General features: G+C 52.3%; 1 protein-coding gene across 4 annotated transcripts; it reads right to left on the reverse strand.

The window, feature by feature from the left end:
* Positions 1-2,014: 2,014 nt before the first annotated feature.
* MPP2 (membrane palmitoylated protein 2) lies at positions 2,015-27,144 on the reverse strand. Of its 4 annotated transcripts, none has more exons than XM_016139669.2 (13): positions 26,855-27,144; positions 24,227-24,290; positions 19,274-19,392; positions 10,162-10,314; positions 9,882-10,031; positions 9,278-9,505; positions 8,301-8,432; positions 8,104-8,209; positions 7,958-8,026; positions 7,601-7,762; positions 6,752-6,954; positions 6,256-6,384; positions 3,450-4,537 (listed from the first exon to the last, which is right to left on the reverse strand). In XM_016139669.2, exons 2-13 carry the CDS (start codon positions 24,255-24,257, stop codon positions 4,361-4,363), a joined length of 1,659 nt encoding a protein of 552 aa, XP_015995155.1. In that variant the 5' UTR covers positions 24,258-24,290; positions 26,855-27,144; the 3' UTR covers positions 3,450-4,360. The 4 variants fall into 4 exon arrangements, with proteins under 4 accessions (XP_015995158.1, XP_015995155.1, XP_015995154.1 ...); XM_016139668.2 differs by lacking the exon at positions 26,855-27,144 and adding an exon at positions 26,523-26,848; XM_016139670.2 differs by lacking the exon at positions 26,855-27,144 and adding an exon at positions 26,523-26,848 and having other exon boundaries at positions 4,361-4,537; positions 19,292-19,392.
* Between the last annotated feature and the right edge of the window lie 610 nt (positions 27,145-27,754).

Here is a 27,754-nt window from a genome sequence, read left to right on the forward strand (position 1 = left end):
TAAAAGTTCTCATCAACTCCAGGATGATAGACACATTGCCTCCTGCACCTACCATGCGGATGGTGGTTCAGACTTCACGGCCTAGGACCTGGTCCTTTTATGGTTTGCAGTATGGTCCAATAAACTCTTTCTTTTAAAAAAGCTTTTTGGTCATTAAATGTTTATTTGTTTAACACGGCTGTCTGAAATGGCAGAACCAATTTCATTGCACCAAGGCCTTTCAATCAGCATTTCTCACAGTCCTACCCAGCCCCTACACCAGTTCCTATGGGTGTGGCAAGAGAAACCACTCAGGAATGTCCCTGCAGGGGGATCCTAGAGGGCCAGGGTGTTGGGTGAAGTGGAGCTGGTCCGATAAAGCAAGGAAAACTCACCAAAATGTGTCAGCCAGTGCCCAAGACCCCCGGGAGGGGCGCGCACCATTTACCTTCCCAAGGTGCAAAGGGAGCCCCCACCTCTGGAGGCTCCACCCAGGATCTGCCCAGATATTGGGGGGAGGTAGGAGACAGCAAGTTTCGGGTAGTCTCTGAGACCACACAAGTTCACCCAAAGCAAACTTCCCCCCTTGAGGAATCCCTAGGCTGGAGGCTGTTGGGAACCAGGTTTGCCTAGGAGAGGAAAGAACCCTCCTGTCTTCTCAACCCATTGCCAACAGCAGCCAGGGTCTCCTGGGGAGCAGGAGTTGGTCAGCTAGGTCATCCCAGTCCCCCCTCTTGCCAATTCCCCCACCACGTGCCCCCTACACAGACCGATGTCTTCTGTGGCCAAGCTCTCTCCAAGGCAGCCTAGGACTGGCATCCATGGGAGTCCCAGTTTCCACAGATTTATCAGACACTCAATTATTGTTCATAGACGCTCACACCCTTCCTTAAGTCCCACCGCTGCCGTGTGCCGCCCCGCTCTGCCCTCCCTGCAGCAGGGCAAGACCACTCCCTTACCGGTTGCCACTTGCAACGCCCCCATCTGATACACCTTGGTTTTGTATTTGTACACCAAAATATTCAGCTCTGCCATCTTTTGTAGATACGTAAGACTCTATTTAATCCCTTTGAACAAAAGAATGCCACAAGTCACTGCTCACCCATCCTGAGAGCAAGGGTTTCCAGTATGCAGGGAAAAATCTTCAGAAAAACTTAGGGAAACATCAAAAGTTGCTAACATTTAGTTTTGCTCCATCAGGATGTTAATGATAATAATAGTAAACTATCATTTATTCCCCCATTTGTTTCTTTAAAAGAAACATTTTAATAGCAAAAGGGAGTATTGATTTTTTAAAAAATGAATAATTTGAGCTCTCCCTTCCCCACCCTATCCCTTGAAAAGTGGTTATTATGACCCTCATCCATTGAGGCGTAGTGAGGAGAGATTTTCTAAGTTCATCCAGGGAATGGCAGCTCATAGGGGAAGAGAAAACTAAAGCTGGGAAGGTAGGAAAGCCCCTGAGAGGGCAAGGCGAGGTGGTGTGCTTTGGGGCACCTCGCAAGTTAAGAGGAAAGTGCTCTCCACCAACAGCATTTTGAGGATGTGACACAAGCCCCCAGCATTGGCAGCTGGCAGGGGCACCACTGGGATCTGAGCGGGGGACTCTTGAGCTGGTGCAAAAGCAGCAGGTCTGCTCATCTTGAATGAACCACATGGATTTATCAATCTGTACCTGCCCCGCCTCCCACCAAAAAAAAAAAAAAAAAAAAAAAAAAAGCTTGCCAAGGCCCAGAGAAGTAAAGGGACTTGCTGAAGGCCACACAGCAAGTTCCACGTGAAGCTAAATGGTTTAGCCATGGAGTCCTTGAGTTCCCCCACCCCTCGAATGCTCGCAGACTGCTGGATACAAGAATTTAGAAAGAGCCTCTTCTAAGGATGGGGAGTGTGGCATGGTGGGACTGGAAATTTTGGAAGAAATCACAGAACACATGTCACTCTGACTCCATTCCAGAATCATCTGTGCTGTGCTCCCGCTGTCACCCTTTTCCGAAGACATCCACCCTAACCAAAGACTGAGACCAGAAGCCTTTGCTTTCACATTTAATCAAAGGAAAAGAAAGAAAACCAGTCAGAGAGAAAGCTCAGGAATAGGATGGCTGAAGGAGGGGAGAGCGGAAGGGCAGCTGGGCTGGGACTGAGTGTGGACGGTTGGGGGTGGGGCAGGGTCCTCATTATCCTGAGGTCCCTCAAATACAAGCATCCACAGTGGAAGGAGAGAGGACAGAGTCAGAGCTAACGCAGTGGGTGCACACACTTGTTCCAACCCACGGAGTGGGGCTGAGGCAGGGGAGGTAGTACCCATTCGGACAGGGATAATGACAGCCCTGTCCCCTGGGCATCACTAGAGGTGATGATGCTAGAACAGTATCAACAGTGGAAATGCCCAGCTCCCCTCACCCACATCTTTTAGTCAAGGGGCTTCGAAGGTTAACCAAGAAGGTGGGGTGGCTACAACAGCGGACCCTTCACTGTCTCTACTCCCAAATCCCCCAGATGGGATAGACTCTTGCAAAAACCACCATGGCCTCTGGCCAACAGGAGAATATCCCATTTGCCTCCCACTCCCAGTACCCTTGGGCTGAGGGTGAGGGTGGTGCAAAGGAGAGCTGAATTAAGGATAAAAAGAACTCTGACTAAAGGGGAAAGAGTAGTAGAAAGATGACTGCATAGTGGATGCGGAGCTATGCAAATGAGATGGGGAAAGGCTTGACCTTGACATCTCATTTGCATATCCTATGCAAATGTAAATGAGATCCCTAATATAATAAATATAGTTCTAACTTTGTAATAAATATCTGTTTCTTCTCCCTCCCCTTCCCTAGGAAATGGGCACACAGTGGTTCAGGGGCCAGCTTGGGCTGACGCTGCAGCGAACACTGATTAGACATTCAGAAGGACTGGGAAGCACAGGGGCTGGAGTGGTACCCTGCAAGGACAGGCTCACCCCGGGAAGGATCACAGAGAAGGATGAGGGATGAGATGCCTGGGGAAGTCAAAGACAGCATTCTTTTCTTAAAAAGGGATTCTCCTATTTTACATAATTGCCCTCCCCAAGGACAGGAGAGTGGTGTTTAGGGTCAGGGGACAATAGGAGAGCTGGAGGAAGACATCGGGGAGGCTCAAGGCTCTAGAAACTAGGATAAGGGTCTCATAAGACATAGGCGCTGATGGGGAACCCCAAAACAGGGGCCCCAACGAGTGACTTTCCAAGCAAAAAAAATCACTCTTTGCTTTTCCTCTCCAAAAGCCAAGCCTGACATACACGCGCACCAGGGCAGAAACACAGATCAGGCAGGGCAGCCTGCGGAATATAAGCTGCTCAGAAACAGTGTGGATGGCGCCCCCTGGAGGTGGGCTATGAGGAGCCTACCAAAATCCAGATGTCCTTCACCAAGCCTATGGCCCAGTGCTCACATAATCCCCTCTGTACGCTTCCTCAGCCCCCGCTCCCCTGTTCCCCCGTAGACCAAAATAGACATGGTCATGTACAGGGCACCCAGACGTGGACCATGGAGAGCTTGCAGATCTTCAGTCAGTAATAGCGGGCTCCTCGTCACAGGGCTCAGCCTCCAACCCACCCGGACCTGGGCTAAGCCCACTGACACCTGCCAGCCTTGCCCTTCGGGAAGCAAAGCTGACCTGTCAGGGGCACATTGGAGAAGTCTGTGGAGAGACTTCGGCAGTGAAAAGCTGTGGGTAAGGAAGGACGGGGTGGTGTCCACTTGTGGGACCCCACCTCATTCTGAGGGAGCCAAGAGCTGCTGCATTGCTCCCTGGGTTGGCAACTGGCTCATGCTTTGGATCCTGCAGCCTTCGGGATGGCACCAGGCTGGCACCACTGCCCAGGCCTGCCTGGCCACCTGGGAGCTACTTACTCCCTAGACTATGGGGAAACAGCCCAGGGCCTGCTCCTAGGACATCTGGGTGTGAGGCGAGAGGAGCCCAGGAATACGGTCAGTGTGGTCAGTCCAGAGGAGAAAAGGGGACTGGAGAGAGGCGGTGGGGGGTGGGGGCAGTGTATCTACACACCACATGGTCCCATAGCAGCTTTTCTGTTCTCTGGCCTGAGCCTTTTGGAGGTGACTCTGACACATTCCTGGGTACAGCTTGGCCCTCAGAGAGGGACATCTGGTGGCCAAGGGGGATCATGAGGGGGCAGCACCTGGGCAGAGAGGTCCCCCGTGAATACCCAGCTCCCTGGCAGTGGCACTCCTCTGTGCTGCAGCCAGACTTAGGGCCCCCTAGAAGCCGCTACCCAGGGAAAACCAGAGCGCCAGGGATGGGAGCTAAGGATTATGGTTGGGGATCACGGTTGGGGAAGGATGGATTTAGGGTTCTGGGTCACAACCCAGATGGGGTAAGGTCCAGGTGAGCAGGCTCAGTACACCCAGCTGACAGGCACCCACTGGGGCTCCGTCCGCAGCTTCTCCATGGCGGCCTGGAGCTCGCGGAAGGTCCTCTCCAGGTTGCTGTTGACCAGGCTGAGGTCAAAGTAGTGCCCGTAGCCCCTCTGGATGCGGCTGCTCTCTTCCACTGTCCGTCTCAGGTCCGCCTCCTGCCGGCAAAAGGGGCCCTCCCACCAGTCAGTGTCCCACGCTCATCTCCGTCATCAGGAGGATCTACAGACTGCCCCATCTGTCATGCTCCCCAAAGCCCGACCATGGCGGGTACAGATTCCCTGGCCACAGAGGCAGGAGCCCCCCCACTTCAGGCCCCAAGGTGGCTCTCCTGCAACCACGGACAGACGGATAGGTAAGAGGAAGGAAGGAAATAGCCTTTAGCAAGTGCCAAACATGGCACTAACCATTTTGCAAGCAACCCACATAATCTTCACTACAGCTCCACAAGGCAGGGCTTATTATTTCTCTGTTAACAACAGAGAAAACTGAGGTACGAAGGGATCACATAGACAGGCAGTGACTGCACAGCGTCTTTGTGACTCCAATGCCAGTGTTCCCTCCAGTCTGACTAAGTCCCTCATCTGGGCATCCTGAGAGGCACCTGCCACACCTGGTATTAGGGCAACTCACAGGTACACAAGGCAACCCCCACTCAGACCCAGTCAAAGCTGGCCAGGCAAGAGTGGGAAGGGAACTTGAAAACTGACTTAAATAAGCCAAAGCAGGAGCTCTAGGGATGGCCCAGCTGCCTGCGGATATTGTGGCCAGGGCAGGTGTGCAACAGAGGGGAGCCCAGACTGCCTGAGTGATGTAGTGACCAGACGCCTGCAGTACCAGGAGTGGCCAGCAGAGAGACCCCTGAGCTCAGAGCTCTGCAAACCCTACAAATATCGGGGAAGGCTGCTCCAAGGGTCCCCAGGCAGAAGGCTGTGGAAGGAGAAAGGGGTTCTATGGAAAGTAACCTCACAAGGCAATCTGATCATAAATTCCTAACTGAGCAGGTAATGGTGGGTAGTCACACCCAAACATATAACTTCTTTACTAAAAGGCTTACCTTTGCTTTAAGCCAGCTCTGTCCGCTGTTTCTAGACATGCCCCCCCTTTCAGATCCCCCCGCCTTCCAGATCCCTTTTTAAAGCATGACTACCCTCAAGGGAGCACATAATCTTCACTAATCTGTAATCCAATCTCTTGCTTTCTCCCACCTTCACATAATCTTCCTTACTTTCCTTAATTCCAAATGTATAAAAGAAACTGCAAACTATTATTCTCCAGCACATTTGAGATCTTGCTCCCTGGCATATGTCATCAGTTTGACTCAAATAAACTTAGAAAAATTTCTACCGGTTTGGATATATATATTTTTTATATCGACAGGAGGGTGCCCTGGAGTCATGCCACACCTGACTTGAAGTCTCTCCTCACAGAGCTACCTCCTCCCTAATGCTAGTTCATCTCTCTGGCCAGCCTTCCGGCCTCTGTCTTCCTCCTTCCCTTCAGCCTTTCCCTCAGCTGTAAAAGCCCTGAGCCACCTGGCTCACCTCTGCCTATAGATCTCCTACTGGCCCTCCGGGCTCCCTTTGGTCAGCACTGTTCCCACAGAGTAGACTAAGCAGTGGGCCTGGCAGAAGCTCCTGCTCTCAGGGCTAGCTGTGTCCCTGACTCTGTGAGAATCTGGGCACTTTACTTCCTTGCTCACACCTCAGTTTCCACACCTATAAAGCAGGAATCGCAAGTCCTCCCTCACTAATACCTTGGATGGGCATCTCTCCCCTTCTCTAATACCACCTTCTTCTCTTCAGCAGCTCTGGCCTGCCCCCTCCCACCCCAGGCAGCCATCAGACCCCTCCCACTGCATCTCAGAGCCCCTCACCGTGAGCTGCTTAGTGGACACCCCACTCTCCAGTGCGGCCCGGTTCATGGCCCGCAGGGTCTCAAAGTCGGGGGCCTCAATGAACACCACATAAGGGACAAACTCAGCTGTTCTCAGCACCTTCACTGCCTGCAAAAGAACAGGAGAGTCGGGGAGTACATCCCATGTACATCTGGGGTGATGGGGGTGAGGATGGGTACCTAGGAATGGATGAGAAAGGGGTATCTGGGGTTCTGGGACATGAGTCCTAGAGATGCATGGTAGAAAAATAGCTGGCAGGTGGCTAGGGATTGAGATAACTGGAGCAGATTAGAGGAGTGGGGGTCCAGGAGGCTGAGAAAAGGGGTCCAGGTGGGCTGGGTCCCGAGCAGTAGTTGATAGGTTATATGGGAATGCTTGAGAGACAAGTGTCTAGAAATATAGGAGGGACAGCTGGGGGAAGCAGAGCGCCCAGAAGGGATACTGGGCAGGGTGGAAAGAGTCGGCCAGGCGGTACCTGGGGGTTGACATCCAGCACGCACACCTTGCCGGCCGCAACCACGCCCCGGATGGAGTCGATACGTGTGCCGTACAGGTTGCCCTCGTATTCGCCATGTTCCAGGTAGCGCCCAGCACGGATGTCAGCCTCCATCTCTGCTCGGGACACAAAGCTGTAACCCTGGCCTTCCCGTTCTGAGTCCTTGGGCCGCCGGGATGTGTCTGGAGGGGAGGGGGGACCGAATAGGCTCAGGCAGGCCACACCGCCACGTGCGCATGCTCTGTGTGTGTCACACAGCCCTGGGGGTGGGTGCAGCCTGCCCTCCGCCTCCTTAGCACCGCTGTCTTCCCACACACTGTGCCCTCGCCCTCACCATGGGCACACAGAGACTCGACGGGTCCATCTTGGGAGAAACATCAGAGGTCACTGCTTCAATCCAGTGCTCTCTGGGCTAAGGCCCAGAGAGGGCAATGTGCATCTCAAAGCCACACGGCAAGGTCAAGCTGACCTAAGGTCAGCATTTATGTTCCTACCTCCAGGAACCAGAAGCTTTCACCACCCCAGCTGAGTTCTGACACCAAGAAGCCCAGTCTTCCACAAGGCCACACACAGCTCATACCCCAGCTGGGCTTTTAGCAAGTGAAACACGAAAGAAGGAGAGGCAAAGCTGGCCCAGCCCACCTGGCCACAGGTTCAAGGAACAGCTCCACTAAAACCCATCCAGCTTGCAGTTCCCCGCACTAACCCAGAGGGGGCGCACGCCCAACATCTCGCACCAGGTTTTCATATAGATCCCCATTCAGTAGACCCTCAAGGCATCCCCCCTGCTCCCTGCCCCCCACCCAGCAGGGCCCAGCTCCCACTCACAGGGCACGGTGGTGCCGTAGCGATCTGGATCCCACATGATGAGCTTATTCTTCAGGCTGCGCCGGCCCACACCCTGAGCCCCGATCAGCACCAGGGTTTTCCGGCGGAAGGGGGGCATGCGAGCTACCTCCTCGTAAATGAGCAGCTCATGGCGGTCAAACTCTGGACACAAGGAGATGGCACTGCTTGTCAGGTGGAGGGGGTGGGGTTGGGCTCTCAGGGGCCAGGGGCAGCAAGGAGAAACTGCGCAGGGCCTAGAGACAAGACTGGCAGCATCAGAACCAGGAGAGCATATTGTTGGCAGGAAGGGGGTGTGCCACATTAGAGAGACAGGGGAGGGGGGCCTCCAACACCCACCTGCATTCTTGGTGGTCAAATACATCATTCGCTTCTTTTTCTTTCCTGAAAGGCTGCCACATAGGGTCCCTGGCCACAGAGAGATGGGCAGGTGAGGCCAGGCAGGGACCAGTCACATCCAGATTGGGGGGGAGTATGGCTTATACCTGAGGTGGGTGTCAGCTCCAGGTCCCGCTTGACAAAGGCTTTCCGCTTCTCCTCCAGCAGCTGGCTGGGGATGAGCCCAGCACTGCCTCCTTCTACGTGGCATGCCTGATATGGACATGGGCAAAGCACTGCCTGAGTGAGAGCGCACTTCCCATACACCATGCCTGGAGAGACTACATGGGTGCCCAGGGCTCACCTGCCACCAGTTGGCATCATCCTGGTTTACAATCTGGAGCAAGTCCCCAGCATTAAACCGCAGGCCTGCTTCTTTGCAAGGGATGAGGTTGTCTCTGGCTGGGTCGTAGTCAAAGTGGCACTTCACAAATACCTGGCCGGGGATCAATGGGCGGGGGGGGGGGGTGGTGTCAGAAGCAGGGGAAGGCTGGAGGGGACATGCCTTCTCCCATCTCCCCCAAGTGGAGAGAGCATCGCAAAGCCCACCCTCTCCCTCCTCCCTCACAAAGATGACAGAGGCCCTGGCACTGCCCATCTAAAGGCATGATGCCCCCAGGCCTGGCTGGCCTCCCTGCCCCCAGTCTCCCTTTGCATCTAGAACTGAAAGGACTCAGACAGGATAGGGAATCTGCTCAGGCCTGGGGCCTTGCCCCACCCACCAAGGAGGGGATCACCCAGCAAGGGACTCCACTTTGGCACCCAATGCAGGATCCCTCCCATCCATTCACGTCCTCCTCTTTGGAGGAAGGGGCTCTGGCAGACGGCTAGAAAGCCAATAGAAGTAGGCAGAGCAGCCAGACCTCCACAGTCCACCAACTCGGAGGCAGCTGTACAGGACACCCGATGATCCGACTCTGCGCACCCTTGCATACACTTAGGCATGTAGACAGCTACACACAGTGAAGGCTCTCATATATTCTGGTATGCAATGAGTATACCAGGCTTTGAATGCACTCACATCCCTTGCACTTGTGCATGAGTACCCAAGACTAGGGCGAATGCACAAGTGCGTGCAAGTGCAATACGCAATAAGCAATAAGCGCAGAGGCCTGTGGGTGAATGCGCCCACCGCTCTGCCCCACAGCCCAGCTCCCTGTCTTGCTTTGAGCTCAGGTTGAAGAGGAGGGGCTCCCACCCTGAGGCCTATGACCCTGACCGCTGAGGTTCAGCTCCCGCTTGGGCTTTGTGCTAGGTGGGGACCTTGGAGGAGGGACCCACCTGGCGGGGCAGGTGGGGCTCCTGGTAACTGGGCAGGATCTTGAGGATGACGCTGCCGCTGGCGCTGCGCAGGAGCTCCTGCAGCGCGCGGGGGTCACTGCCTACAGGCTGCCCATTCACTTCTTTGATGATGTCGCCCACGTGCAATAGGCCTTGCTGAGCCACCATGCCCCCGTGCAGGATGCGCGCGATCACCAACTCGCCGCCCTCCACACGGAACGTCACGCCCTGGGGACCGAGGGCAGGTATGATGAGGCCTCATCTGCTCCATGTCAGAACCTTTGATTGAAATCTCCAGGCCCCCCATTCCCATCCCCACCCTTCCACCTCGCCCTCACAGACTTCTCTTCCATCCTGATGCCCGATCTTCATTTACAGGAGCACTCAAGGAGGGAAAGTGGGCGGAATGAAGAGGGTCCTGGCACATGTATGTTTGCAGCTCACTGCACAGTGTCTGCGGTCTCCTGGGTCTGCACGGGCTGGTCCCTGGGCAAAGCTGATCCCATCTTCATCTTCGGCCCTCTCCTGACCGGGTTTGACCCCCGCTGGTTACTCTCAATCGCCCCCTGCAGACCCCACCTCTGGCCCTGCCCTGCACTCTCACCAGATGCTCTCCAGCGGTCTTGCGGATGCCCACCATGCGCACGGCGTCGGGAGGCACAGGCTGGTTGCTGAACGTGGGGTCCAGGCCGGGGCTGGGGGGTGGTGTCTCATAGGTCTTCGAGGCCACAGAGTCGTGCGTCTCCAGGAGAGACTGGGGAGGTGGTGGGAAGAGGAGGGACTAAGGGGCAGTGCCCCGTGGTCCCTTCATACCCCTGCTCCAACATCCTGTTGGCCCCTCCCCCAATGGCCTGCCCCAGTCGCCACTCAAGACGGAAGGGAACCTGAAAGTGGGGCTCCTGGAGGATGCGGGCCAGCTCCGCGGCCGTGCTGCTTTGCTCCGCCAGCTGCGCCAGGTCCCGCAGGATCTCCTGCACCAGCTCCAGGTTGTTGTCCCGAACAGCCTCCAGCTTCGTCTCCTCCAGCCGCTCATGGGCCTGGTGGTTGGGGCGCTACAGGTAAGACCTGATGCTCCCCCAAGAACCCTGGGGTACCAAACAGAGCCCTGGGTACCACCCACCCTCAGGCAGCCCCCACCCCCAAATCCTTACCTTAGAGCTTTACATAAAAGGTAGAGCACTATATACACTCTTTGATACCTTGGGTTTTTGTTTGTTTAATTGGTTTGGTTTATGCTGCAATATGGAGATCTTCATTATTATTATTATTTTTAAATTACTGCATTTGATTCATCACATGACTGGAGTACCATAATTTATTCAATCAGTTTCCACAGGTTTTTAGGTCATTTCTAATATTTTGCTATTGCAAATAAAGCTGTAGTGAATAATGCTGACATAGCTGTTCTGAATCTTTGGAGGTCTTCCATGTAAATTCCTAGAAGTCTTGTTGGGCCAAGCAGTAAAAGATATTGACAAACTCTCCTCCATGGGGCTTGGGCTGCTTTGCCTTCCTACTAGCATTGGATGACTTTCCTAAAGCCTTCCCACTAGAGTGTGTGATCAAATCCTGGAAAGTCTGCCAATCACATGGATGAGAAATGATCTGTGAGGCTTAATTTGCATTTGTTAATTGAGAGAAGTTGAGCATCCCTTCGTATGTTTAAGGGCCATCTGTATATCTTTTTCTGTGAATCGTCTGTTTATGTCTTCTGCCAATTTTTCTATCAGGTCTTGGTTTGTTCTGTTTCCCATTTTTTAAACTTTCTCTATGTTAGGAAAATAACCCCTTTATTTGTGCTATCTCTTACAAATATTTTCCCCCAGTTTGTCATTTGTCCTTTGACTCTGCTTATGGTTTTCTTGTCAGTGCAATATATATATATATTTGATATAATTAAATTTATTAATCTTTTATGCATCTGAATTTTGTGGCATAGTTAAAAAAAAATAACGAAAAGGCTTTCCCACACATAGATCATGTTTTCTCTAGCATGAGTATGGTTTATCATATTTAGATCTCTGATGTGCCTGGAGTTTATTCTGATATATGGTGTGAGGTATGCATCTACTCTGATTTCTTTCCAAATGACTATCCAGGCATTCCCAATACCATTTATTAAAAATCCATAAGACTAGAGAAAGCAATGAAGGGTCAAAGAAGTACAAATCAGTAGTTGAGAGATGATTAGGGGAATGGGGAGCACGGCATAGAGAATGCCATCAGCAGTAAGGTAATGGCTGTGTGTAGAGCCAAAGGGAAGATAGAGTAATCAGGGGGATCATTTCATAAACCATATAAATGTCTAAACCAATGTACCGTATACATGAAACCAACAATAAAATAAAATGCTAAAAATAAAAACTGAAGAGTGGCTCAGACTGATGCATAAATCAAATTAATCCAATAAATAAAGGCCTCCACTTTCCGCCTTAAAAAATTCCATAAGAAAATAATTGTTTGATTTTCTATGTGTGATGACAGTATGATTACTTTTTAAAGAATCTTTACCTTTTAGCTATACGTACTGAAATGCAAACAAAATTATGTCTGAGATTTACTTCAAAATCATTCATGAGACAGGGAAGTAGGAAGAGATATGGATAAAACAGGACTGTTCATAAATTGTTAAATGTTGAAGGGGACAATGGATGATGGAGGTTCAGGAGACATTTTTTAAAATTTCCATAGAGAAAGTGTTCCATGCGCACGAAATGGGGAGATTTTAATAACGCCTCTCAGAGATACTACTCTGAGGAGTCGGTGAGAGGGACGCTCTGCCTGACACACAGCAGGTGCTCCATAAAGGCCAGATCCTCTCTGTCCTATCTTCTCCAAACAGGCCAGGAGAATAGCATCCCACATGAGGAGGCATGTTGGCCCCACTGCCACCGAAACCACCCCCTCCCAGGTGGGCGGCGCTCCAGACTGACTCCCACAGCCTGGCTGGGCAGAGTGCTCCTGCTGGGGAAACAGTAAAGGGGAAAAGGAGCAGCACTGAGAAGCCATCATGCCTTGATGTTCCTCAGAGGCTGGCAGCCAGGGACAGGCCCCAGAGGCTTCCGCCAAACTCTGGGTGATCCCCAGTCATTTAGCTCAGCACAGCCCATGGAGCTTCCAGGCTCTGTGTCACCACTGAGAGGCCCCAGGAACTGTTTCAAGAATGAACAAAGGTACTCAGATATGCCACTGTATCACCATGATGACCCTGACCAGACTCTTTCAGGTTAAAGGAGCTAGTCTGGCCCAGGTGACATGATGTGAGCATAGAAGTCACCCATTTTAGCCTCAGTATCTTCTGCTCCATTGCTGGGGAGGACAAGTTTCCCTAGCAGCCCTTGCCTGACCAAGGCATCTCCCAAGCCACTTACCTCCCATTTTTGATTTAATGACTCCTCTCCCAGACTGATCCCTTCCTCCTCCTGTAGCTGCCACTGGACACCTTACCCACACATATGAAAGCATAGCTCTCCAAAGCTCAACCTTCCCGGCTCAGAGGAAACTTTAAACATTTAATCATTCAAATACAAAAGAAAAACTACACCAGGTTGATCTAAACAGCTGATTGAAGAGAGTTGAGAATACCCAACCTGTATCACAATTTCAACACACTTTTCTGGGACTTTGGAAACTCAGAACTGGATTAATCATATCCTTGGTTCATGACTATGTTCTCATCATTGGTTTGTGCATGGATTCCTTTCAGTTAGTTGGTATTTAGATAATTTTGTAATAATATAACAAGGATCTAAGAATCCACCACTCACAGAAACCACCATCTTGAGTCCCAGTGTTCCTCATGCTCTGGCTTCACATTTTACAGTTTTAGTGTATCTATATGTATCCTACATATTCCTAGAATGGATATCATTTTTTATTATTTTTACCTTAAAAAAAGGGACTTATGCTATGTATAAAATCCTTGGGACCTGATTTTTTTCACTTACTAATATTAAATTAATAAAGTTTCACTTAATATTAATTGTTTTACTTAATATTTTTCAACTAATATTAATTATTTCACTTACTATTTTTACCCATTATTTTGCTAAGATTCATTCTTTTTTCTCATATCGCATTAGTTCATTCATTTTAACCACTGTATTATATTCCATTGTGTGACTACCCCACATTTTATTCATCTCTTTGCTCTTGGGAGGTATCTGGGTCATTTCAGATTTTTGCCGTTGTGAACAGTGAGGCTATGAACATTCCAGTCTTTGTCTCTTGGTGCACGTAAGAATTTCTCCAAGGAACAAAATTGCTGGGCCGTGGGATATGTGCCTGTCCAATGGTGAAGCAACACATTTGCAAAATATCATCCCATTTGAAAGTCACAACAACATTGTGAGATTAGTGATATTAAAGCTATTTTCCCAATAAAGTCTCTGAGGCTTGAATGGGTACAATGAGTTCCTTAACAACATGCAGCTCATCGGTGTAGACCAGGGACCCCAGGCAAAGTCTCCTGACTCTCCGAGCTCCCCCACAGCTGTGGTCTCACTATCTGAGCACCTCTTTTTAGAAAGCATGTTCCTGGGACAGCACTCACCGCAGTGTTAGAAGCGCCAGGCTCCACAACCAGAGAGTGGCTTTGAATTTCTATGGTAACTATTTGTTTAATTCTGCTCTGAAAATCATCTTTGGCACAGCAGGGGCTCAAGTTCACTATGGACCAGAAGCTTGGGCCAGGTTCACAGCTAGTTAACAATAGAGCCTATATTTGAACCCAGATCTGCCAGCTCCTGATCCAGAGCCAGAAATGAAACACAGCTATTTCTGCAAAGGCAGAAATGACACACAGCTATTTCTTTGAAAGGTTTTCCCTCTGCCCTCCCACTCCAACCTCTTTAAGCTTGGCAAGAGACAGGAAATTTTCATTTGAAACCCAGGCTCATAATGAAATAGTTCAAAACTGAAAGAAGTCCCAGAGAGCAGCGTGCCAGAAGGAAACGTCATTCTTCAATCTGGATTTGACCATGTGATTTCCTCTGGCCAATGGAACATTAGCAAATGTGATACAAGCAGAGGCTTGGAAAGTGCTTGGGATCTGGAGTTCGTCCTCCCTTGTTGCTGAGACTGCCATGTGAAAAAACATGGCAGCCTCTCAACCTACATACTGCAGACTTCCCAGTTGAGTGAAGCCATCCTAGAATGAGGATGGCCATCCCAGAGCCCAGACCAGAAAGACTACCCACTCAATCCACAAAATCATGAGAAACAAATCATGGCTGTTTTAAGCCATTATGCATTGGGATGGTTTGTTACACAACAAAGGCTAACTGATACACTGGGCTCTTTATTATTGTAGCTTCTGCTTGTTATGTCCACTGGTCAGCCTCTTAGTGACTGTCTTCCAGGGCCCTGACTCGCTTTGCCATCTCACTCCAGCTTCACTACAGGAGTGGAGTCCTCCCTGTGAGCTCCAGCCCAACGGACAAGACTACATTATAACAACTCTTTATCATTTAAAAAAGCACCTCCACACCCATGACCTCCCCATATGCCCACCACTACTCTGGGAGATAGGCATCATAATTCCCACTTCTCAGAAGAAATAACTGAAGCTCAGAGAAGTTGTCGGACATGCTAAAGTCGCACAGCCAGCCAGCGAATCTTCTTACTCCAAACCCTGTGTTCTTTCTTCTTCATCTCACATGGATTAATTCACTTGCCTCCCAGCTGGCAGATGTCTCCACTGGTAACAGTTTGTCTGAATTTCTAAATGTCACCTGCCTTGGATTCCTTACCTTAGCTTTGCCTGTTGTTGGAACACCTGCTGCTGAATCCATGTCAGCCCTCCCAGATGCCATCAACCTGCCAGAGCCGCCACCTGTTGTCCATAGCCAAACCTCTGGATTTATTATCTGTTTGCCAGATTTGACTCTCTGAGTTTGTCCCCTCAAGTCCTGCCCCTCCCTGGTCCTAGATCTACCCAGCCTAGACCCTTCCACACTATCTGCCACACCTCCAGAGAGGAGAGTCAAGCCCAAGTCTGTAAGGGTAAGGGAAAGAGGTTAATAGCTACCACATGTGACTCCACCTTGACTCTGTCTCTGAGTGTTTCTGAGCCACCTCACCAGGAGAACCAAGTTTTTACAGCTGGATTTTTGATCAAAGAACTTTGTCTATTAGGTTAGAAATGTATCTCTGTATACATAATCATTGAAATTGGTAAGAAAGAGTAAGAAGTAGGTTTTGTTGTCCAAAGCAAGTCCTGTGGTCAAACCCAGGTGGAGATTCTACCTTTTGATGAAAGAAGTGACAAAGTTACATTGCAGAGTCACACCTACAGGGATGGGAGGGCTTTCACTGAGCACAGACAGGCCTGTATGGAGATTCACTCCCTCTTTGGCTCACAACTGGAGGGAGAAAAGTCACTGGGTTCCCTTAGCCTGTGAGCCTCTGGAAGCCTCAGAGTGAGGAAATGTCCACACTATCTTCTACTGCACTTTATGCATCTGAAACCATACAAAGCATTTCCCAGGAGGAAATTCAGACCAGCTTATCCCCAAGAACATTTCTGGAGAAGGGAGTTTACTTACTCTGATACGGCACATTGGTAACTTCTCATTTAGGCTGTACTGTGAGGTCCCAGGACTGGGACATTGCAGGGCTCAGTAAGAAATGACAGACTTGGACTCCATCAGGAAAAGGACAAACTACCTGATGATTCATTGCCATAGACCCGGCACTGCGCCTGGTACTTGGTGAGTGCACAATAGATATCTGTTGAACAGATGAAGGATGACTGAATGACAATGGATGACAGAGGCAGCCAGCCAGCAATCCCATCAATGGAGAGCCATTGAACAGATTAGACAAAGCCCCCAGGGAGGGAGGCTATTAAAGGGGATCCTGCTTTGGAAGGGCCTGGTTTCTAACCCTGAGATCCTGCCATCTTGCAAGACCCTCCTTATTTCATTGGCTGTCTCACTGTAGAAGCAATAGCTAAAGGGACCCAGAGATGATGTGGCCTAATAAACCCAGCTCTGAAATCAGCTTTGGAAGGTTGCAGATATTGAGGTTCAAAATTCCGTCGCCAAGTGTCCACCCTCACGCGTGCAGAAGCAGATGGATGTGAGGACATGCACTGTAGCACAGCACTGTCCTCGACAGAGGCAAAGCAGCGACAACGTACCTGCCCTCAGGGGAACCGATAAACATACACACTGGGCTCTGTCCACAGAGTGAAATACCACACAATGGCTAAAGTGAATCTATATTTATACTCTGGTCAATAACTATACTATTAATATGAATTAAAAATCTCAAAAACCCAAGCAGCTTACTCTATCATTCTCTTATATGAAGTTTAAGAGCTCATATAACAGGGGCACACTGTTTACAGCTAAACCCATATGCAGGCAAGATATGCGGTTTAGAGGTATGACATTATCATCCTCAAGCCAGTGGTGGTTACCTGTGGGGAGGAAAACCAGTGGAAATGAGCAAAAGGGGACAGGTATTACCTGTATCATCCTTTTTATTTCAAAACAAAGAGCAAGAGTTAAAGCAAATATGGCCAGAATCCACATCCTAGAGATGGGTACTCAGAGGCCTGCTATTTTATGTTCTAAACTCTTCTGTATTCAGTCATTCAACAAATATTCAATGAGCATTTACTATGTGCCAGGCCCTGTTCTAGGCTCTCAGGACATAGGGACCCAAAGAAACATCCCTGTTCTCATGAAGCTCATATTCTCTGTTTGAAATATGCAGAATTCCTTGTTTTTATTTTTAATACATGAATACAATCCTTGGTCACCGCATGAAAAGCGAACTGCCTTTCTCCAATCTCATCCAATCTGCTCCATTTTCTCTTCCCCAGAACCTCCCACTATTAACCCTCTCACACTTCTTGTCTTTCCTCCTTAACAACCTCCCCAGTTCTTAACCATCTCACAGATGATATCATGACCAGGCTGTGTCCCTGTGACATGGCATCCCCTGTTGCAGCTCTCTCCCTCCAAGGGGGCCTGGTCCCCTTCTGCACCCCATGCCAGGGCCAGCCACACCTGTCTTGTGACAGTCCCCACCCCCACCCTGTGAAATGCACCCCCCCTGCCAACCTGGCTATATCATATTCTCCTTCCTCACAATTGAAGATATTGCCAACTTCCTGGTCACACCCACCACCATTCACTGAAGACCCTGGGACTGTCTCAGTCCTCCCCACCCCAATACCTGCCGTAGCCTGAGATTCCAATGCCCATGTAGACCACCTCCATCACACACCTGGGCCTCCCATTCATGGAACTTTTTAACACTGATGACCTCCTGTCCACTGCAGGCAGATCCTAGATTGTCACATCAAACCCCAGAACTGTCCTCCTACCTGGCCTTCTTCTCTTCCAGCTATATGCTCTTTTACCCAATACTGTGACCTCAGAGAGCCCTCAGGCCTTCACCTCCATTTTCTCCCTGCCTCTCTGTCCCTGTCTGGTCCCCTTCCCTCCCAGCCTAGGCCCCAGAGGTGATGCTCTGAGTCGTTCTCATCTGTCCACGTGACACTGGTCCCCGTATGTCAGCCTCCTACAGCCTCCCACAGCCCCATCAATACAAGCTCTGAACCAAAGCCACCCTTTTTATCTCTGCGTCTCTGGACTGAACCACCCTAATCCAGGAAATCCGGCAACTGCAATAGTCTAGGCTGTGTGGAGCCTGCTCCCTGGCTTTCGCGGGTTCCCTCTCTCCTCCCTTTCAGTGATTAGTTGAACCTTTACTTCAAACCCGCCCCCTGCCTTCATGCTTAACCTCTGATCTGTAATTCCCAGCAGAGAACTGCCCTACCTCCCCTGGGAAACCTGAGCGATTAGGCATGATTCCATGCAACTCCCAGTCTCGCCCAATCACAGCTATTGGTACCGTTCTCGCCTTCTTTCCTCCTCAGGAGAGGGGCTCCCTCCTCATGTGGCCCCGCGCTTGTCCGTCCGTGCTTCTTCCCTCAGCTTAGAGTAGCACCAGCCCCACACTTTCTCTCTGCAGAATCCTGGGTGTCTTGCAACTTCCACCCCTCGCCTTCCACAACCAACACCAAGCACTGCCAGTTTACTTCCTAATATTTCTTTCATCCTCTCCTCCCTCAAACCCTGTTACCAGAGGTCTAGTTCAAGACCATCTCTCTAACTCCAGCCAAGACCCTCCATCTATCTTCCATGTGGCTCCCGAAATGTCCACATGCCATCGTCACACTGTTGCTTAAAACCCACGAAAGGTTCCATGTTGCTCACAAGACATCACAGGACAATGCCCAAGCACCCAGGCACAGTCCCCAGTGCCCTCTACCGCCTGTCAGTACCTCCACAGTTCACACTCCCTGTCTTATACCTGAAGCTCCAGCCTCGCAGAGACATTTACAGTCCCCTATATACCTCTGGCTCTTTCTCACCTCTGCTTCTGTTCAAACTCTCCTATAGCCCCGAATGTCTTCCCCCTCCTCCTCATTCTTCAAGACTCAGCTCAAGTGGCCCTTCCTCCAGGAAGCCTTCCCTGCCCACTCCAGACTGGGTTAGGCATCTGTCCTTTATGCTTCCAAAAGGCTTACTGCATCTGTCTCTATCCCTGCCATTAACCAATTGTTTTAAAACTTTCTCTTTTAGTGAGTCTTTTCCCCACCCGATGAATGGCAGGTGAGCTTGAAAAGACATCTGCACAAAATGCCCAACAACAGAGGGACAGACAGGATGAATCCTGGAGATCTGAGCACACAGGCATGCTCACCCCCGCCCATCATATCCTCCACAGGCGGGCAGTCACCAAACACCCATCCGCATGGGCATATCCTCACACTCACCAGTCAGGCACAGGGCAGCCCCACATGCAGTTGCTCAGGTTCATCATCTGGGCATGGATGCTCATGCATACCCCCCTCTAGGGGTCTCCTGTGCCACAAGCCCCATTCCCGGGGCCACGTGTGACTACCACCCCATCCCCCACTGCGCCTCCCCAGACACGGTGTGGTGTGCTCGTGCCCGCCTCCCTGGAGCACTATACCTTGGCGAGGGATCTTACTATGGGACTTTCCATAATGCCTCGAAGAAAGATCAGGTCCAGTTCTGCAGCCCCCGTGGCATTGGGGAGGGATCCCAGGTTGTCCAGGACTTGCTGCATGGCTGGGGCAAAGGAGTGGGCAGTGAGACACACAGGTGCCAGCTGGGCACCGGAAACCAAAACACATCACGGCAACTCCAGCCCCCCATCCCACATCCCACAGAGGACGACCCCTCCCCAGCAGCACTTTCTTCCCTGCCAGGCATGGGAATGCCTAGGGCAGGGGCCCTAGGAGAAAAGTGGGGAGTTTCTCTAGGCCCTAAGTGATGCCAGCCTGGGTAGGTGGGAGGCTCCAGGCAGCATAAAGTGGACTCTGAGGTGAGGGGAGAGGAGAAAGGGAGACAGGTGTCAGGTTCCAGGTTCCGCCCTGAACCTGAGAACCACAGGCTCCTCACTCAACCTCTAGATGGGCTGAAACCCCAGGACTTAGCCACCTGCACCTGGCCAACTCAGGAACAAGAGAAACGGTGCTTGGAGCCTGCCCCTGAGAGCAGGCCTAGAGTCAAGCAGGCAGCTTATGCAGGAAGCCAGGGCCTACGCAGCATCTAGCACAAGCTATGCCACTAACTCAGTGTGATTTTGCACAAGTCACTGTCCCTCACTGGCTTCAGATTTTCCCTCCTGTAAAATGAGTGGGTTGGACTAGATGGTGTCTACGAGACTTTCAACTCTGACAGACAATGATCTATAATCATCGAGAAATTAATATAGGTCAGGAAGCCAAAGCTGAGGCTCAGAACACTGGCAAGAGCTGGGAAAATGGGCACCCAGAGGCCTGGGATGGCTGTGGGTACCCAAGGGCAGAAGTCAGACCAAGACATTCCAGGGATCAACAGACCCTCAGCCTGGGACAGGACATAGCCAAGGATGTGAGAACACCTGGTGCTAGGCCCCAGCCTTGGCGGCTGAGATCAGAGGTGGGTTGTGGTCACCCACCTGCAGAGGAGGGAGCTCCTGGCTGTGGAGGTTCGAGGGGGGGAGGGGGAGGAAGAGAGAAGCAGACTGTGCCCAGCTGGGGGCAGAGATGGGCAGGGGGTATCATTACGCTGCCATCCTGCCACCCACGCCTACATCTGTGTAACAGCTCCCAAGCCCTGGAGGAGGGGCAGACACCTCCCTGGCATATCTCATAGCTTTTGTCAGCGCCCCTTCCTCCAGGAAGGGATGGGGATGGGGAGGAGGGGGCACTGGAACTGGACCTGGCAAACATGGTTCAGGGGCTCCTGTACTCCCACCCTCTTCTCCTTCACCCCACCTTCTCCAGAAGCAAGATCCCAGTCCCTCCCCCAAGCTCCTTCTGCCCAGGCCTGGGCTTGGTGTTGGTGGGAGAACTCCAAGGCCCTTAGGGCTCAGAAAGGCCAAGGTAGGGACCCTTCCTACTCTGCAGGGTATCCTGGAGCCCACACTCCCCAGTCATCCTCACACACTGAGTCCCACGCCTGCTAGCCATGAGAAAGGACTGAACCAGGGTAGTTAGCACCCTCGGCCTAGGCCAGCTTTCCTGGTGGCCTGTGCCGCCAGACCCTTAGTCTCCCAGGAGTCCGTTCCTAGGGCACCCTCTCCAGATGCCCCAAACCCTGTAAGACCAGCTTTTCCTCCAGCCTCCTACCCCGGCCTTTCCCTACCTTCCCTCCGGAGGTCAGCTTCCTCAGAGGAGCCCAGGGATATGCCCTCCAAGGAGGCCCTGCTGCCTGTACTGCCAGCCATGGCTGCCCCCCAAGCCCGGCCCGGGGTTCCCGGAGTAGCCTCCACTCGGTAATGGGCCACCTTCTGAGCCAGAAGCGGTAGCGCTGGAGGAGGCGGGACTCAGAGAGCACCCGCTGAAGGATCAGCCAATAGCAAGGCTCAGCCGCCTTACTGATTGGCCAAAACAGATGGGTGGGGCGGGGGGAGTAGAAGAAAAAGTCCAGGTCCTACTGCTGGCCTTAGCCCCTCGGTTCAGTACCAGCCAGTGGGGGTGGCGAGAAGGAGGCGGAGAGAAGGGAGAGGGGTGTTAAATCTGCTGCCCCTTCAGATGTGGGGTGGTGCTCAGAGACCCTCCCCTCACAGTCCAGCCGCAGTGAGCCCAAGGGGGAGGGAGACTTAGTTCCACCTTTTTCCTTTCCACTCTTTTGAAGGTACCTTCTCTAATATACCCCCAGCTACCTCTCCCCTGCCCTCCGACCTCTACTCTTTGACCCCTCTCCAGTCCCAAATTTTTTTTTTACAAAGGTCCCCTTAGGATCAAAGGAAGCACCCAAGAATGACTCTTGATCCTTCACCGGGAGCAGTGGAAATACTGTGGCATGGGACAAGTACCTCAAACCCCAAATACTTCCTGCTAGCTGCCATCCATGGGGGTTGAGGTGTGAAGAACACAGAGAAAAAGTGTGTGTATGTGAGGCGTGGTACCACTGTGGGTAGGGAAGGGTACCCCAAGCCCTTCTTATCCCCACATCTCAGCAACACCTTCTTCTCCACCCCCATCTCTTATTAGCTCTTCCCCTTGGGTGACGGGTGACACCTGAGTGGGCTGGTCAGGCATCTTGGAATTGGGGAAGGGGGCGAGGGTGGGCGGGAGGGAGAGACTTGGCAGTTACCCCAGCCCAATGGCTCCATTACTCTGAAATCCTGTACCCATGAGGCCACCACTAGGCACTGCTGCTGCCACCTAACTGCCAGTCCCTGAGGAGTTGCACCAGGTTGCAGTGCACCCCTGGTTACCATGGCAACAGGAGGGATTACACACCAGGACATTAACCCCGGGATGCAAGAGAAATTTAAAGGGACAGCTCTACCTGAAAGCAGCCCACATCCCCACCTTGATTTGAAGAAATAAGGGAGTCAGGTGAAGGAGGAAGACAGGGCAAGGCTGCAGGTCTGGAGGCCACAGGCAAGTTCAACCATCAAGCCACGTACCTACCAACCCATTCCCCAACCCTCTCTGCAGAGGAATGCACCCGCACCATTTTCCCCATCTTCACAATGACAATGACTATAGTGACCAATGGGAAGGTGGTGGGAGAAGGACCCCAAAGCTGGGATCTCCCAGAGAAGGAAGAGGGTAGGGGGAGGGTAGACCTGACCTTGTACTGAGGGGCGTAGCTGTCTCTAAGGCCTGTGAGAAGTGTAATGGCCACAAAATGAGCAGGGGCATAAAATGCCATTAGAAGTTTAAAGCCAGGAGCCAATCCAGCCTGGGGTGGGCACAGAGGGCTGCCTGTAGGAAAGGGTAAGAGACTCAAAGCCTTTGAGTCACACATCACCCCTTTACAGAATAGGAAACACAGGCTCCAAGAGGTTAAGCTGCTTGCCTCTATCCTCCCTCCTCTGGCTATCAGAAGGCAGAAGCAGCCCATGGCATAAGCAGGGGCCTCAGGAGTCCCTCAGAGGAAGCAGGCCCCATAGCCATACCCCTGGGCTCCACTCCCCATGCTGTCCCCCAACCGACCCCACCATGCCCCCATCAAGGCCTGCAGCAAGAAAACCAATTTATTGGCTTCTTTCTCCCTCTACAGCCCTGCCAGGCACTATTAATGGGTTTAAAGGCAGCCCCAGATTGAGAGGCCTTTAATCACAGGCTCAGGGATGGGCTTCATTAACCCCTAAGCAGCTTATAGTAGTGACCCAGGCAGGCTGGAGCAGGAGAGACCCAGGAGGCCCAGCAGGCTGGACAGGAGATGGAGGCACTGAGCCCTCTAAAGCTGCAGAAGCTGGGGGACATTAGGACAGTCCCCCCACTGCATGGAAAATAGGCTTTTCCTGGGGACAGCAGCCTTCACTTTCCTGGTTCAATTTCTTAGAGGAAGAAACAGTCACTCCAACCAAATTGGGAGGTGAGGAACATCTTGCAGAGGCAGCAGCATTACCTCCAGCAAGGGTAGGGGCTGCATGGTGTGGAAAGCATCCAGGCAGGGGAAAAGGCAGGCAAATCAGAGCAAAGCCAGAGAGGTTTAGAGTTGTTAGGGCCCTCAGCCTCTAGCATGGAGAACTTCACCTGGTATGTTCCTGAATGTATGTATTTAAGGGGTCCTTGAACTCCGGAGTAGAATACAGATTTTGTGCTGAGAAGCATTTGTCTATGATGAGGGCCCACGGCTGTTATCAGATTCTCAAAGGAATCCAGAACTAACAGAAGTTAAGAACCCTGATCTTGTCTCATCACCTCATCTTACAGATGGGGAAACCTAGGTCCTAAAAGGGAAGTGACTGACTCAAGGTTAATGAGATAATAACTCAGGAGCACAGAATAACTGTGAATATTCCTAACAGTAACACACCTTCGCAGCACAGCCTCTGAGTCTCCCATCAACCTCTTTACAGAACAGGAGATACAGGCTCAGAGAGGTTAAACACCTTGCTCCTGAGGCTTCTTAGCTTATCCAAGTGGCCGCTCCCTTGCCCTAAAACCTACAGAACCAAGTTGAGGTTTTCTCACCTGGCATTCTCCACACTTAACTTCCTGTGCTCCAGCACACACATACCACGTCTATAGCACGGACTGATCTATTTCACCTGTTTGGTGAGCGAGGCACCACGGACTTCTCAGCCTCAGGCTGGGCTGCTGCAATCCCTGTAACCCCGAGCCATATTCCAAGGCCCAGCTCCTAGGGGCCACTTCCTAACCAGACTGGCCCCATGCCATTTCTCTCCGGAAATAGTGCACATCATCTCTGGAGCATGCGTGCCCCTGCCCTCCACGGAGGTGAGCTGTGCTGTGTTTCCAGCCCCACCCTCGGGCAGGTGTGGCAGGGCCATAGAAGCTGCCTGAATGAATGGCTGAGTAGCTAGCTGGGTGGAGCAGTGCTGGGGGCAGTTTGTTCTTACAGGGACCTGTAGGAGTACCCGACTGCTGCTCCCCACCCTACCAGCGCCCTGAACCATTGATATAAACTGATATCCACACCCACTTCTTACCAGTCTCAGAGTTGGTGGCGGCAACCGGCATGGTGAAGTCGATAAGGGCTCTGAAATGTCTCTCCTAGAGGAGGGGAGAAAGGAGGATGAGAAGGCGCAAGGACAAAGCCATGGAAAGGAATTAGGGAGGCGGAGGGCCCTCCCTCAGGATCAGCCAACGGGGTAGTAAAGAGGCTATTGCCCAAAACTGAATGATCTCACAGTCCTAGGAGACAGGAAGAACAGATATTTCATGCCCGTTTCTCCAAGGAGAAGGAGACAGAGGGTCAGAGAGATTAATTTGTCCAAGGTCACAAAGCTAATAAAGAGAGCCACAATGAAAACCCAAGTTTTATGACTCCTAACAAAATATTGTGTTCCTGCCTACCATGTCCTTTTTTTCTTTCTTTGAGCAGGGGTGGGTAACAATACAGAATTTAAGTAAAAAGCAGAAAAGATGGATGTTCTCAGATGGTAAGCTTTATGAAGTCAAGAACCACATCTGTTTTATTTTGCCTCTGGATCCTAGGCTTAGCACAGTGTAGATACTCCACAAACATTTGTCTGTCTGATAAAAATGATGTCACGCCTCCCCAAGGCCTTTCTGTCTTCCTCTTTCCCCCTTTTCCCCTTCTTAGCCCACAGCTGGGACGAGGAGAGCAGGAGGCTCTGGGCAGAGCCAGGTATGGAGTTTACAGTTCCAGCTCCCATCCCAGGGCCTCCCGAAGCTGGGGTTGGTTCCCCTATTCTTCAGGGGAAGGGCCAGGGGGACAACCCACCACCCTTTCTCCCTTTCCTTCCTGGGCATGTGCTGCTGGAGAAAACCCTAATTCCCGGTTGCTATGACAACAAGAGGCAGTGGCTTACAGCAGGGGTGGGGGAGTAGAGGAAAGCAGCTGGTAGTGCCCACTTTAGGAATGAATCCTGCTGGGCCCAGCAGGCAAGGGAGGCACAACTTCACTCCCCCCCCCCCACCCCCAAGAAAGGATTCTTCTCAGAGGGACCACTACCTAATTTTAATTTAAAAACTAAATAGGCCTAAACTGGAGATAACAAAGTTGGGGGATGATTCCCCTTCCTCCTGGATCTGGCCCCAAGTATGTGAAAGAAAGCTTTCAGGAAGAGGAAGGGCACCCCCTGTCAGGCTAGCACCCAGGCTGGAAGCAATGTCCAGGATCCACTTTGCCAGAGAGTGCCCCCAGTGCCAATCCCTGCTGTCCCTGTTCCTAGAGAGCTGTGAGGAGGGATCTCTTCCTTCTCCATCCCAAGTCATGACGACCTGGAACCTGGAGCTTCCTCCTGGCTGGCACTGCTCACCGTGACAGAGGTCCTGACAGAGGGGCTCCAGAATTCCACCTTCCCTAGAGAGCGGAGAGCGGAGAGCGGCCGTGGGGATCCTGTCCTCAGAAGTCTTGCCTAGCCTGCCTGGGTTTTCTCCCTAGTGAGTCGGTTCCCGCGGCAGCGGTTAGCTCTGCCCCACCCCCACTCAAGCCTCCGAGAGGGCAGGGCCTGGCTGTGCCCACAGGACAACAACAGTGCCAGGCAAACCAGCCTGGCTCCGGGCCAAGGTCCGGAGCCCAGGCATCTGGGAACTCGCACCTCGGCTTCCGAAACCCCTGGCCTGGGTGCCCTCTCACTCCTACCTCTAGACTATCTGCATGACCTAGGGTCGGAGGGGTAATACGGACCAGCCGTGAAAAAGGGAGATTTTCTCCAACCTTCCACCTACCCCTCCATCAATACACATACAAAGAGATGTGGGGAGAAAGGTCTGACAAAGGCGCTTTGAAGACCGACAGGTTGTGGGGAGGGGTAGAGAGACTAAGGGATGGGGGTCTAGAGATCTAGAGGCCTGGCGGACTGTGCGCAGTGACAATCAGAACGCCCCCGCCCCAAGAGCCCAGCCCTAACACGCTGGGCGCTAGGACCTGGGGGGAGGGGGGCGTGTTGCGAGCCATCAAAGAAGGCTTTTTGCGTGAGCGCCCGCGGGAGACCAAAGGATGAGGTCACTGAATGCCTGCGCCTGGCTCGAGTCCTCACTCTGGCCCCCCCCTTAGTGACCTAACTTTCTGACCCTGGCTCCTGGCACCCACCCCCTCCTAGGTCTCCAGGCCCTAACACTAGCCCCCGTCCCCGACCTGCCTCCCCTCGCCCCCTCCACCAGGCTGGGAGGCAGAAGGAGTTCGCCCCTTCCCACAACCCCTCCCAGAGAAGATTGAAGTGTTAGCCTTCCAAGGGGACAGGGAAGCCACTGGGACCCGCGCAACCTCAGTCTTGCGCCCCTACTCCCCGGAAGCGCTAACAGCGCAGTTCTTACGTAATGCCCGGCTCCGAAGTCCCCCGAATCTGCACGGCCCCCGGAGAGGCAGCGCGGATACCCAGGCTCCGCACAGCTCACCAGCTCTGTGTCCGATGTCACTTTGCAGCCCTTACCGCAGGGGCGGAGGCCAGCGTCAATGGGCAGCGGGGTTTGGTCTCTCTCTAGGAGCACCCGAAAAGGTGGGGGGGAGGCTGGAGTTGGAGAGGGAGGGGATGGGCCTGGGAGAAGGGGCCGGAGGAGACTGGATCCAGAGAATAGGACCCTAGTGCCCTGCCTGGACGTAGAGGACACAGGGACCTTGGGGTGGGTGCTGACCGGGGTGAGCCTACCTGAGCCCCAGGGAGCCCCTAGCTCGGGGCGGCTCCAACGCAGCCTAGCACTCCGCGTTTATTGCTTGTCAATCGCTACCCGGGCTCTTAAAGCGGCAAGGCCTCCTCTGCGCGAGGGGGCGGAGACCGAGGGGAGAGGAGGGACAAGGAGGGGAGGTGGATGCGGATGCCGCGCGACTCCCCAGAGGAGAGTAGTCTTTCCCAGCGGCTAGTGGGGTAGGCGGGGAGGTGGCGGTTTGAGAGACTCCACACAGCCCACGACCCCCTGCTCGCTGCCCACTCGGGGACGCGCTGACTGGGACCTGAACCCACTAGTGTCCCTCCGCACCCAGCGATCCCTTAAACCGGCGATGGTGAAAGATTACTCCGCCCCCTTCTCTCAGCTTAGACCCGCGTTTCAGCGGCAGGCGTGCCTCACTTTTCCTCGTTATCCTGTTTCCCATTTGGGAAAGGGAACCAGAGGAGTTTAGGGAGACCCCCAAGGAGGAGACCCACCCCCAGAGGGCCTCGGGCTCAGAGTCAGCTTGTAAGGACTCGAATAGTAGATACTTGGATCCTCGACTCTCCAGAAGGGGAAACGTCTTTGCGAAGGAGTTCGAGACCCTATTTTAAACCTGGACCAGAGAACTGGTTCATACCGCTGTCTACGGAATACGGAAAGGAGCATCTCGCTAACCTTCCTCAAAGTCCTGTCTCGAGAAGTAAATAAAGGGTTAAACCTAGTCGCCCGCCTTCACCCAGCCTCCAGCTCCACCTCACACCAGCTAGAGAAAGATACTGTAAGGCCTGGGAATATCGGAGGCTCTGGGAGACCACCCTTAGTGCGCTGAGCATTCGCGGCCAGCCGCGGTACGAATCTGGCTTGGGTAACCTTCCACCTCCTCCAGTCGCCCTCTGGAA

This window comes from Rousettus aegyptiacus, unplaced genomic scaffold (genome assembly GCF_014176215.1).
Source record: "Rousettus aegyptiacus isolate mRouAeg1 unplaced genomic scaffold, mRouAeg1.p scaffold_m13_p_6, whole genome shotgun sequence".
Lineage (NCBI taxonomy): Eukaryota > Metazoa > Chordata > Mammalia > Chiroptera > Pteropodidae > Rousettus > Rousettus aegyptiacus.

Excerpts from the sequence above, each read along its gene's own strand:
- MPP2 (XM_016139672.2), bottom strand. The coding sequence starts at position 21,037 with ATGGCTGGCAGTACAGGCAGCAGGGCCTCCTTGGAGGGCATATCCCTG. Across the intron at positions 8,433-9,277 it reads AGCCCCACCTGCCCCGCCAG|GTATTTGTGAAGTGCCACTT; the intron begins GTGGGTCCCTCC and ends ATCCCCGGCCAG. Across the intron at positions 8,027-8,103 it reads GGAGCTGACACCCACCTCAG|GGACCCTATGTGGCAGCCTT; the intron begins GTATAAGCCATA and ends CTCTGTGGCCAG.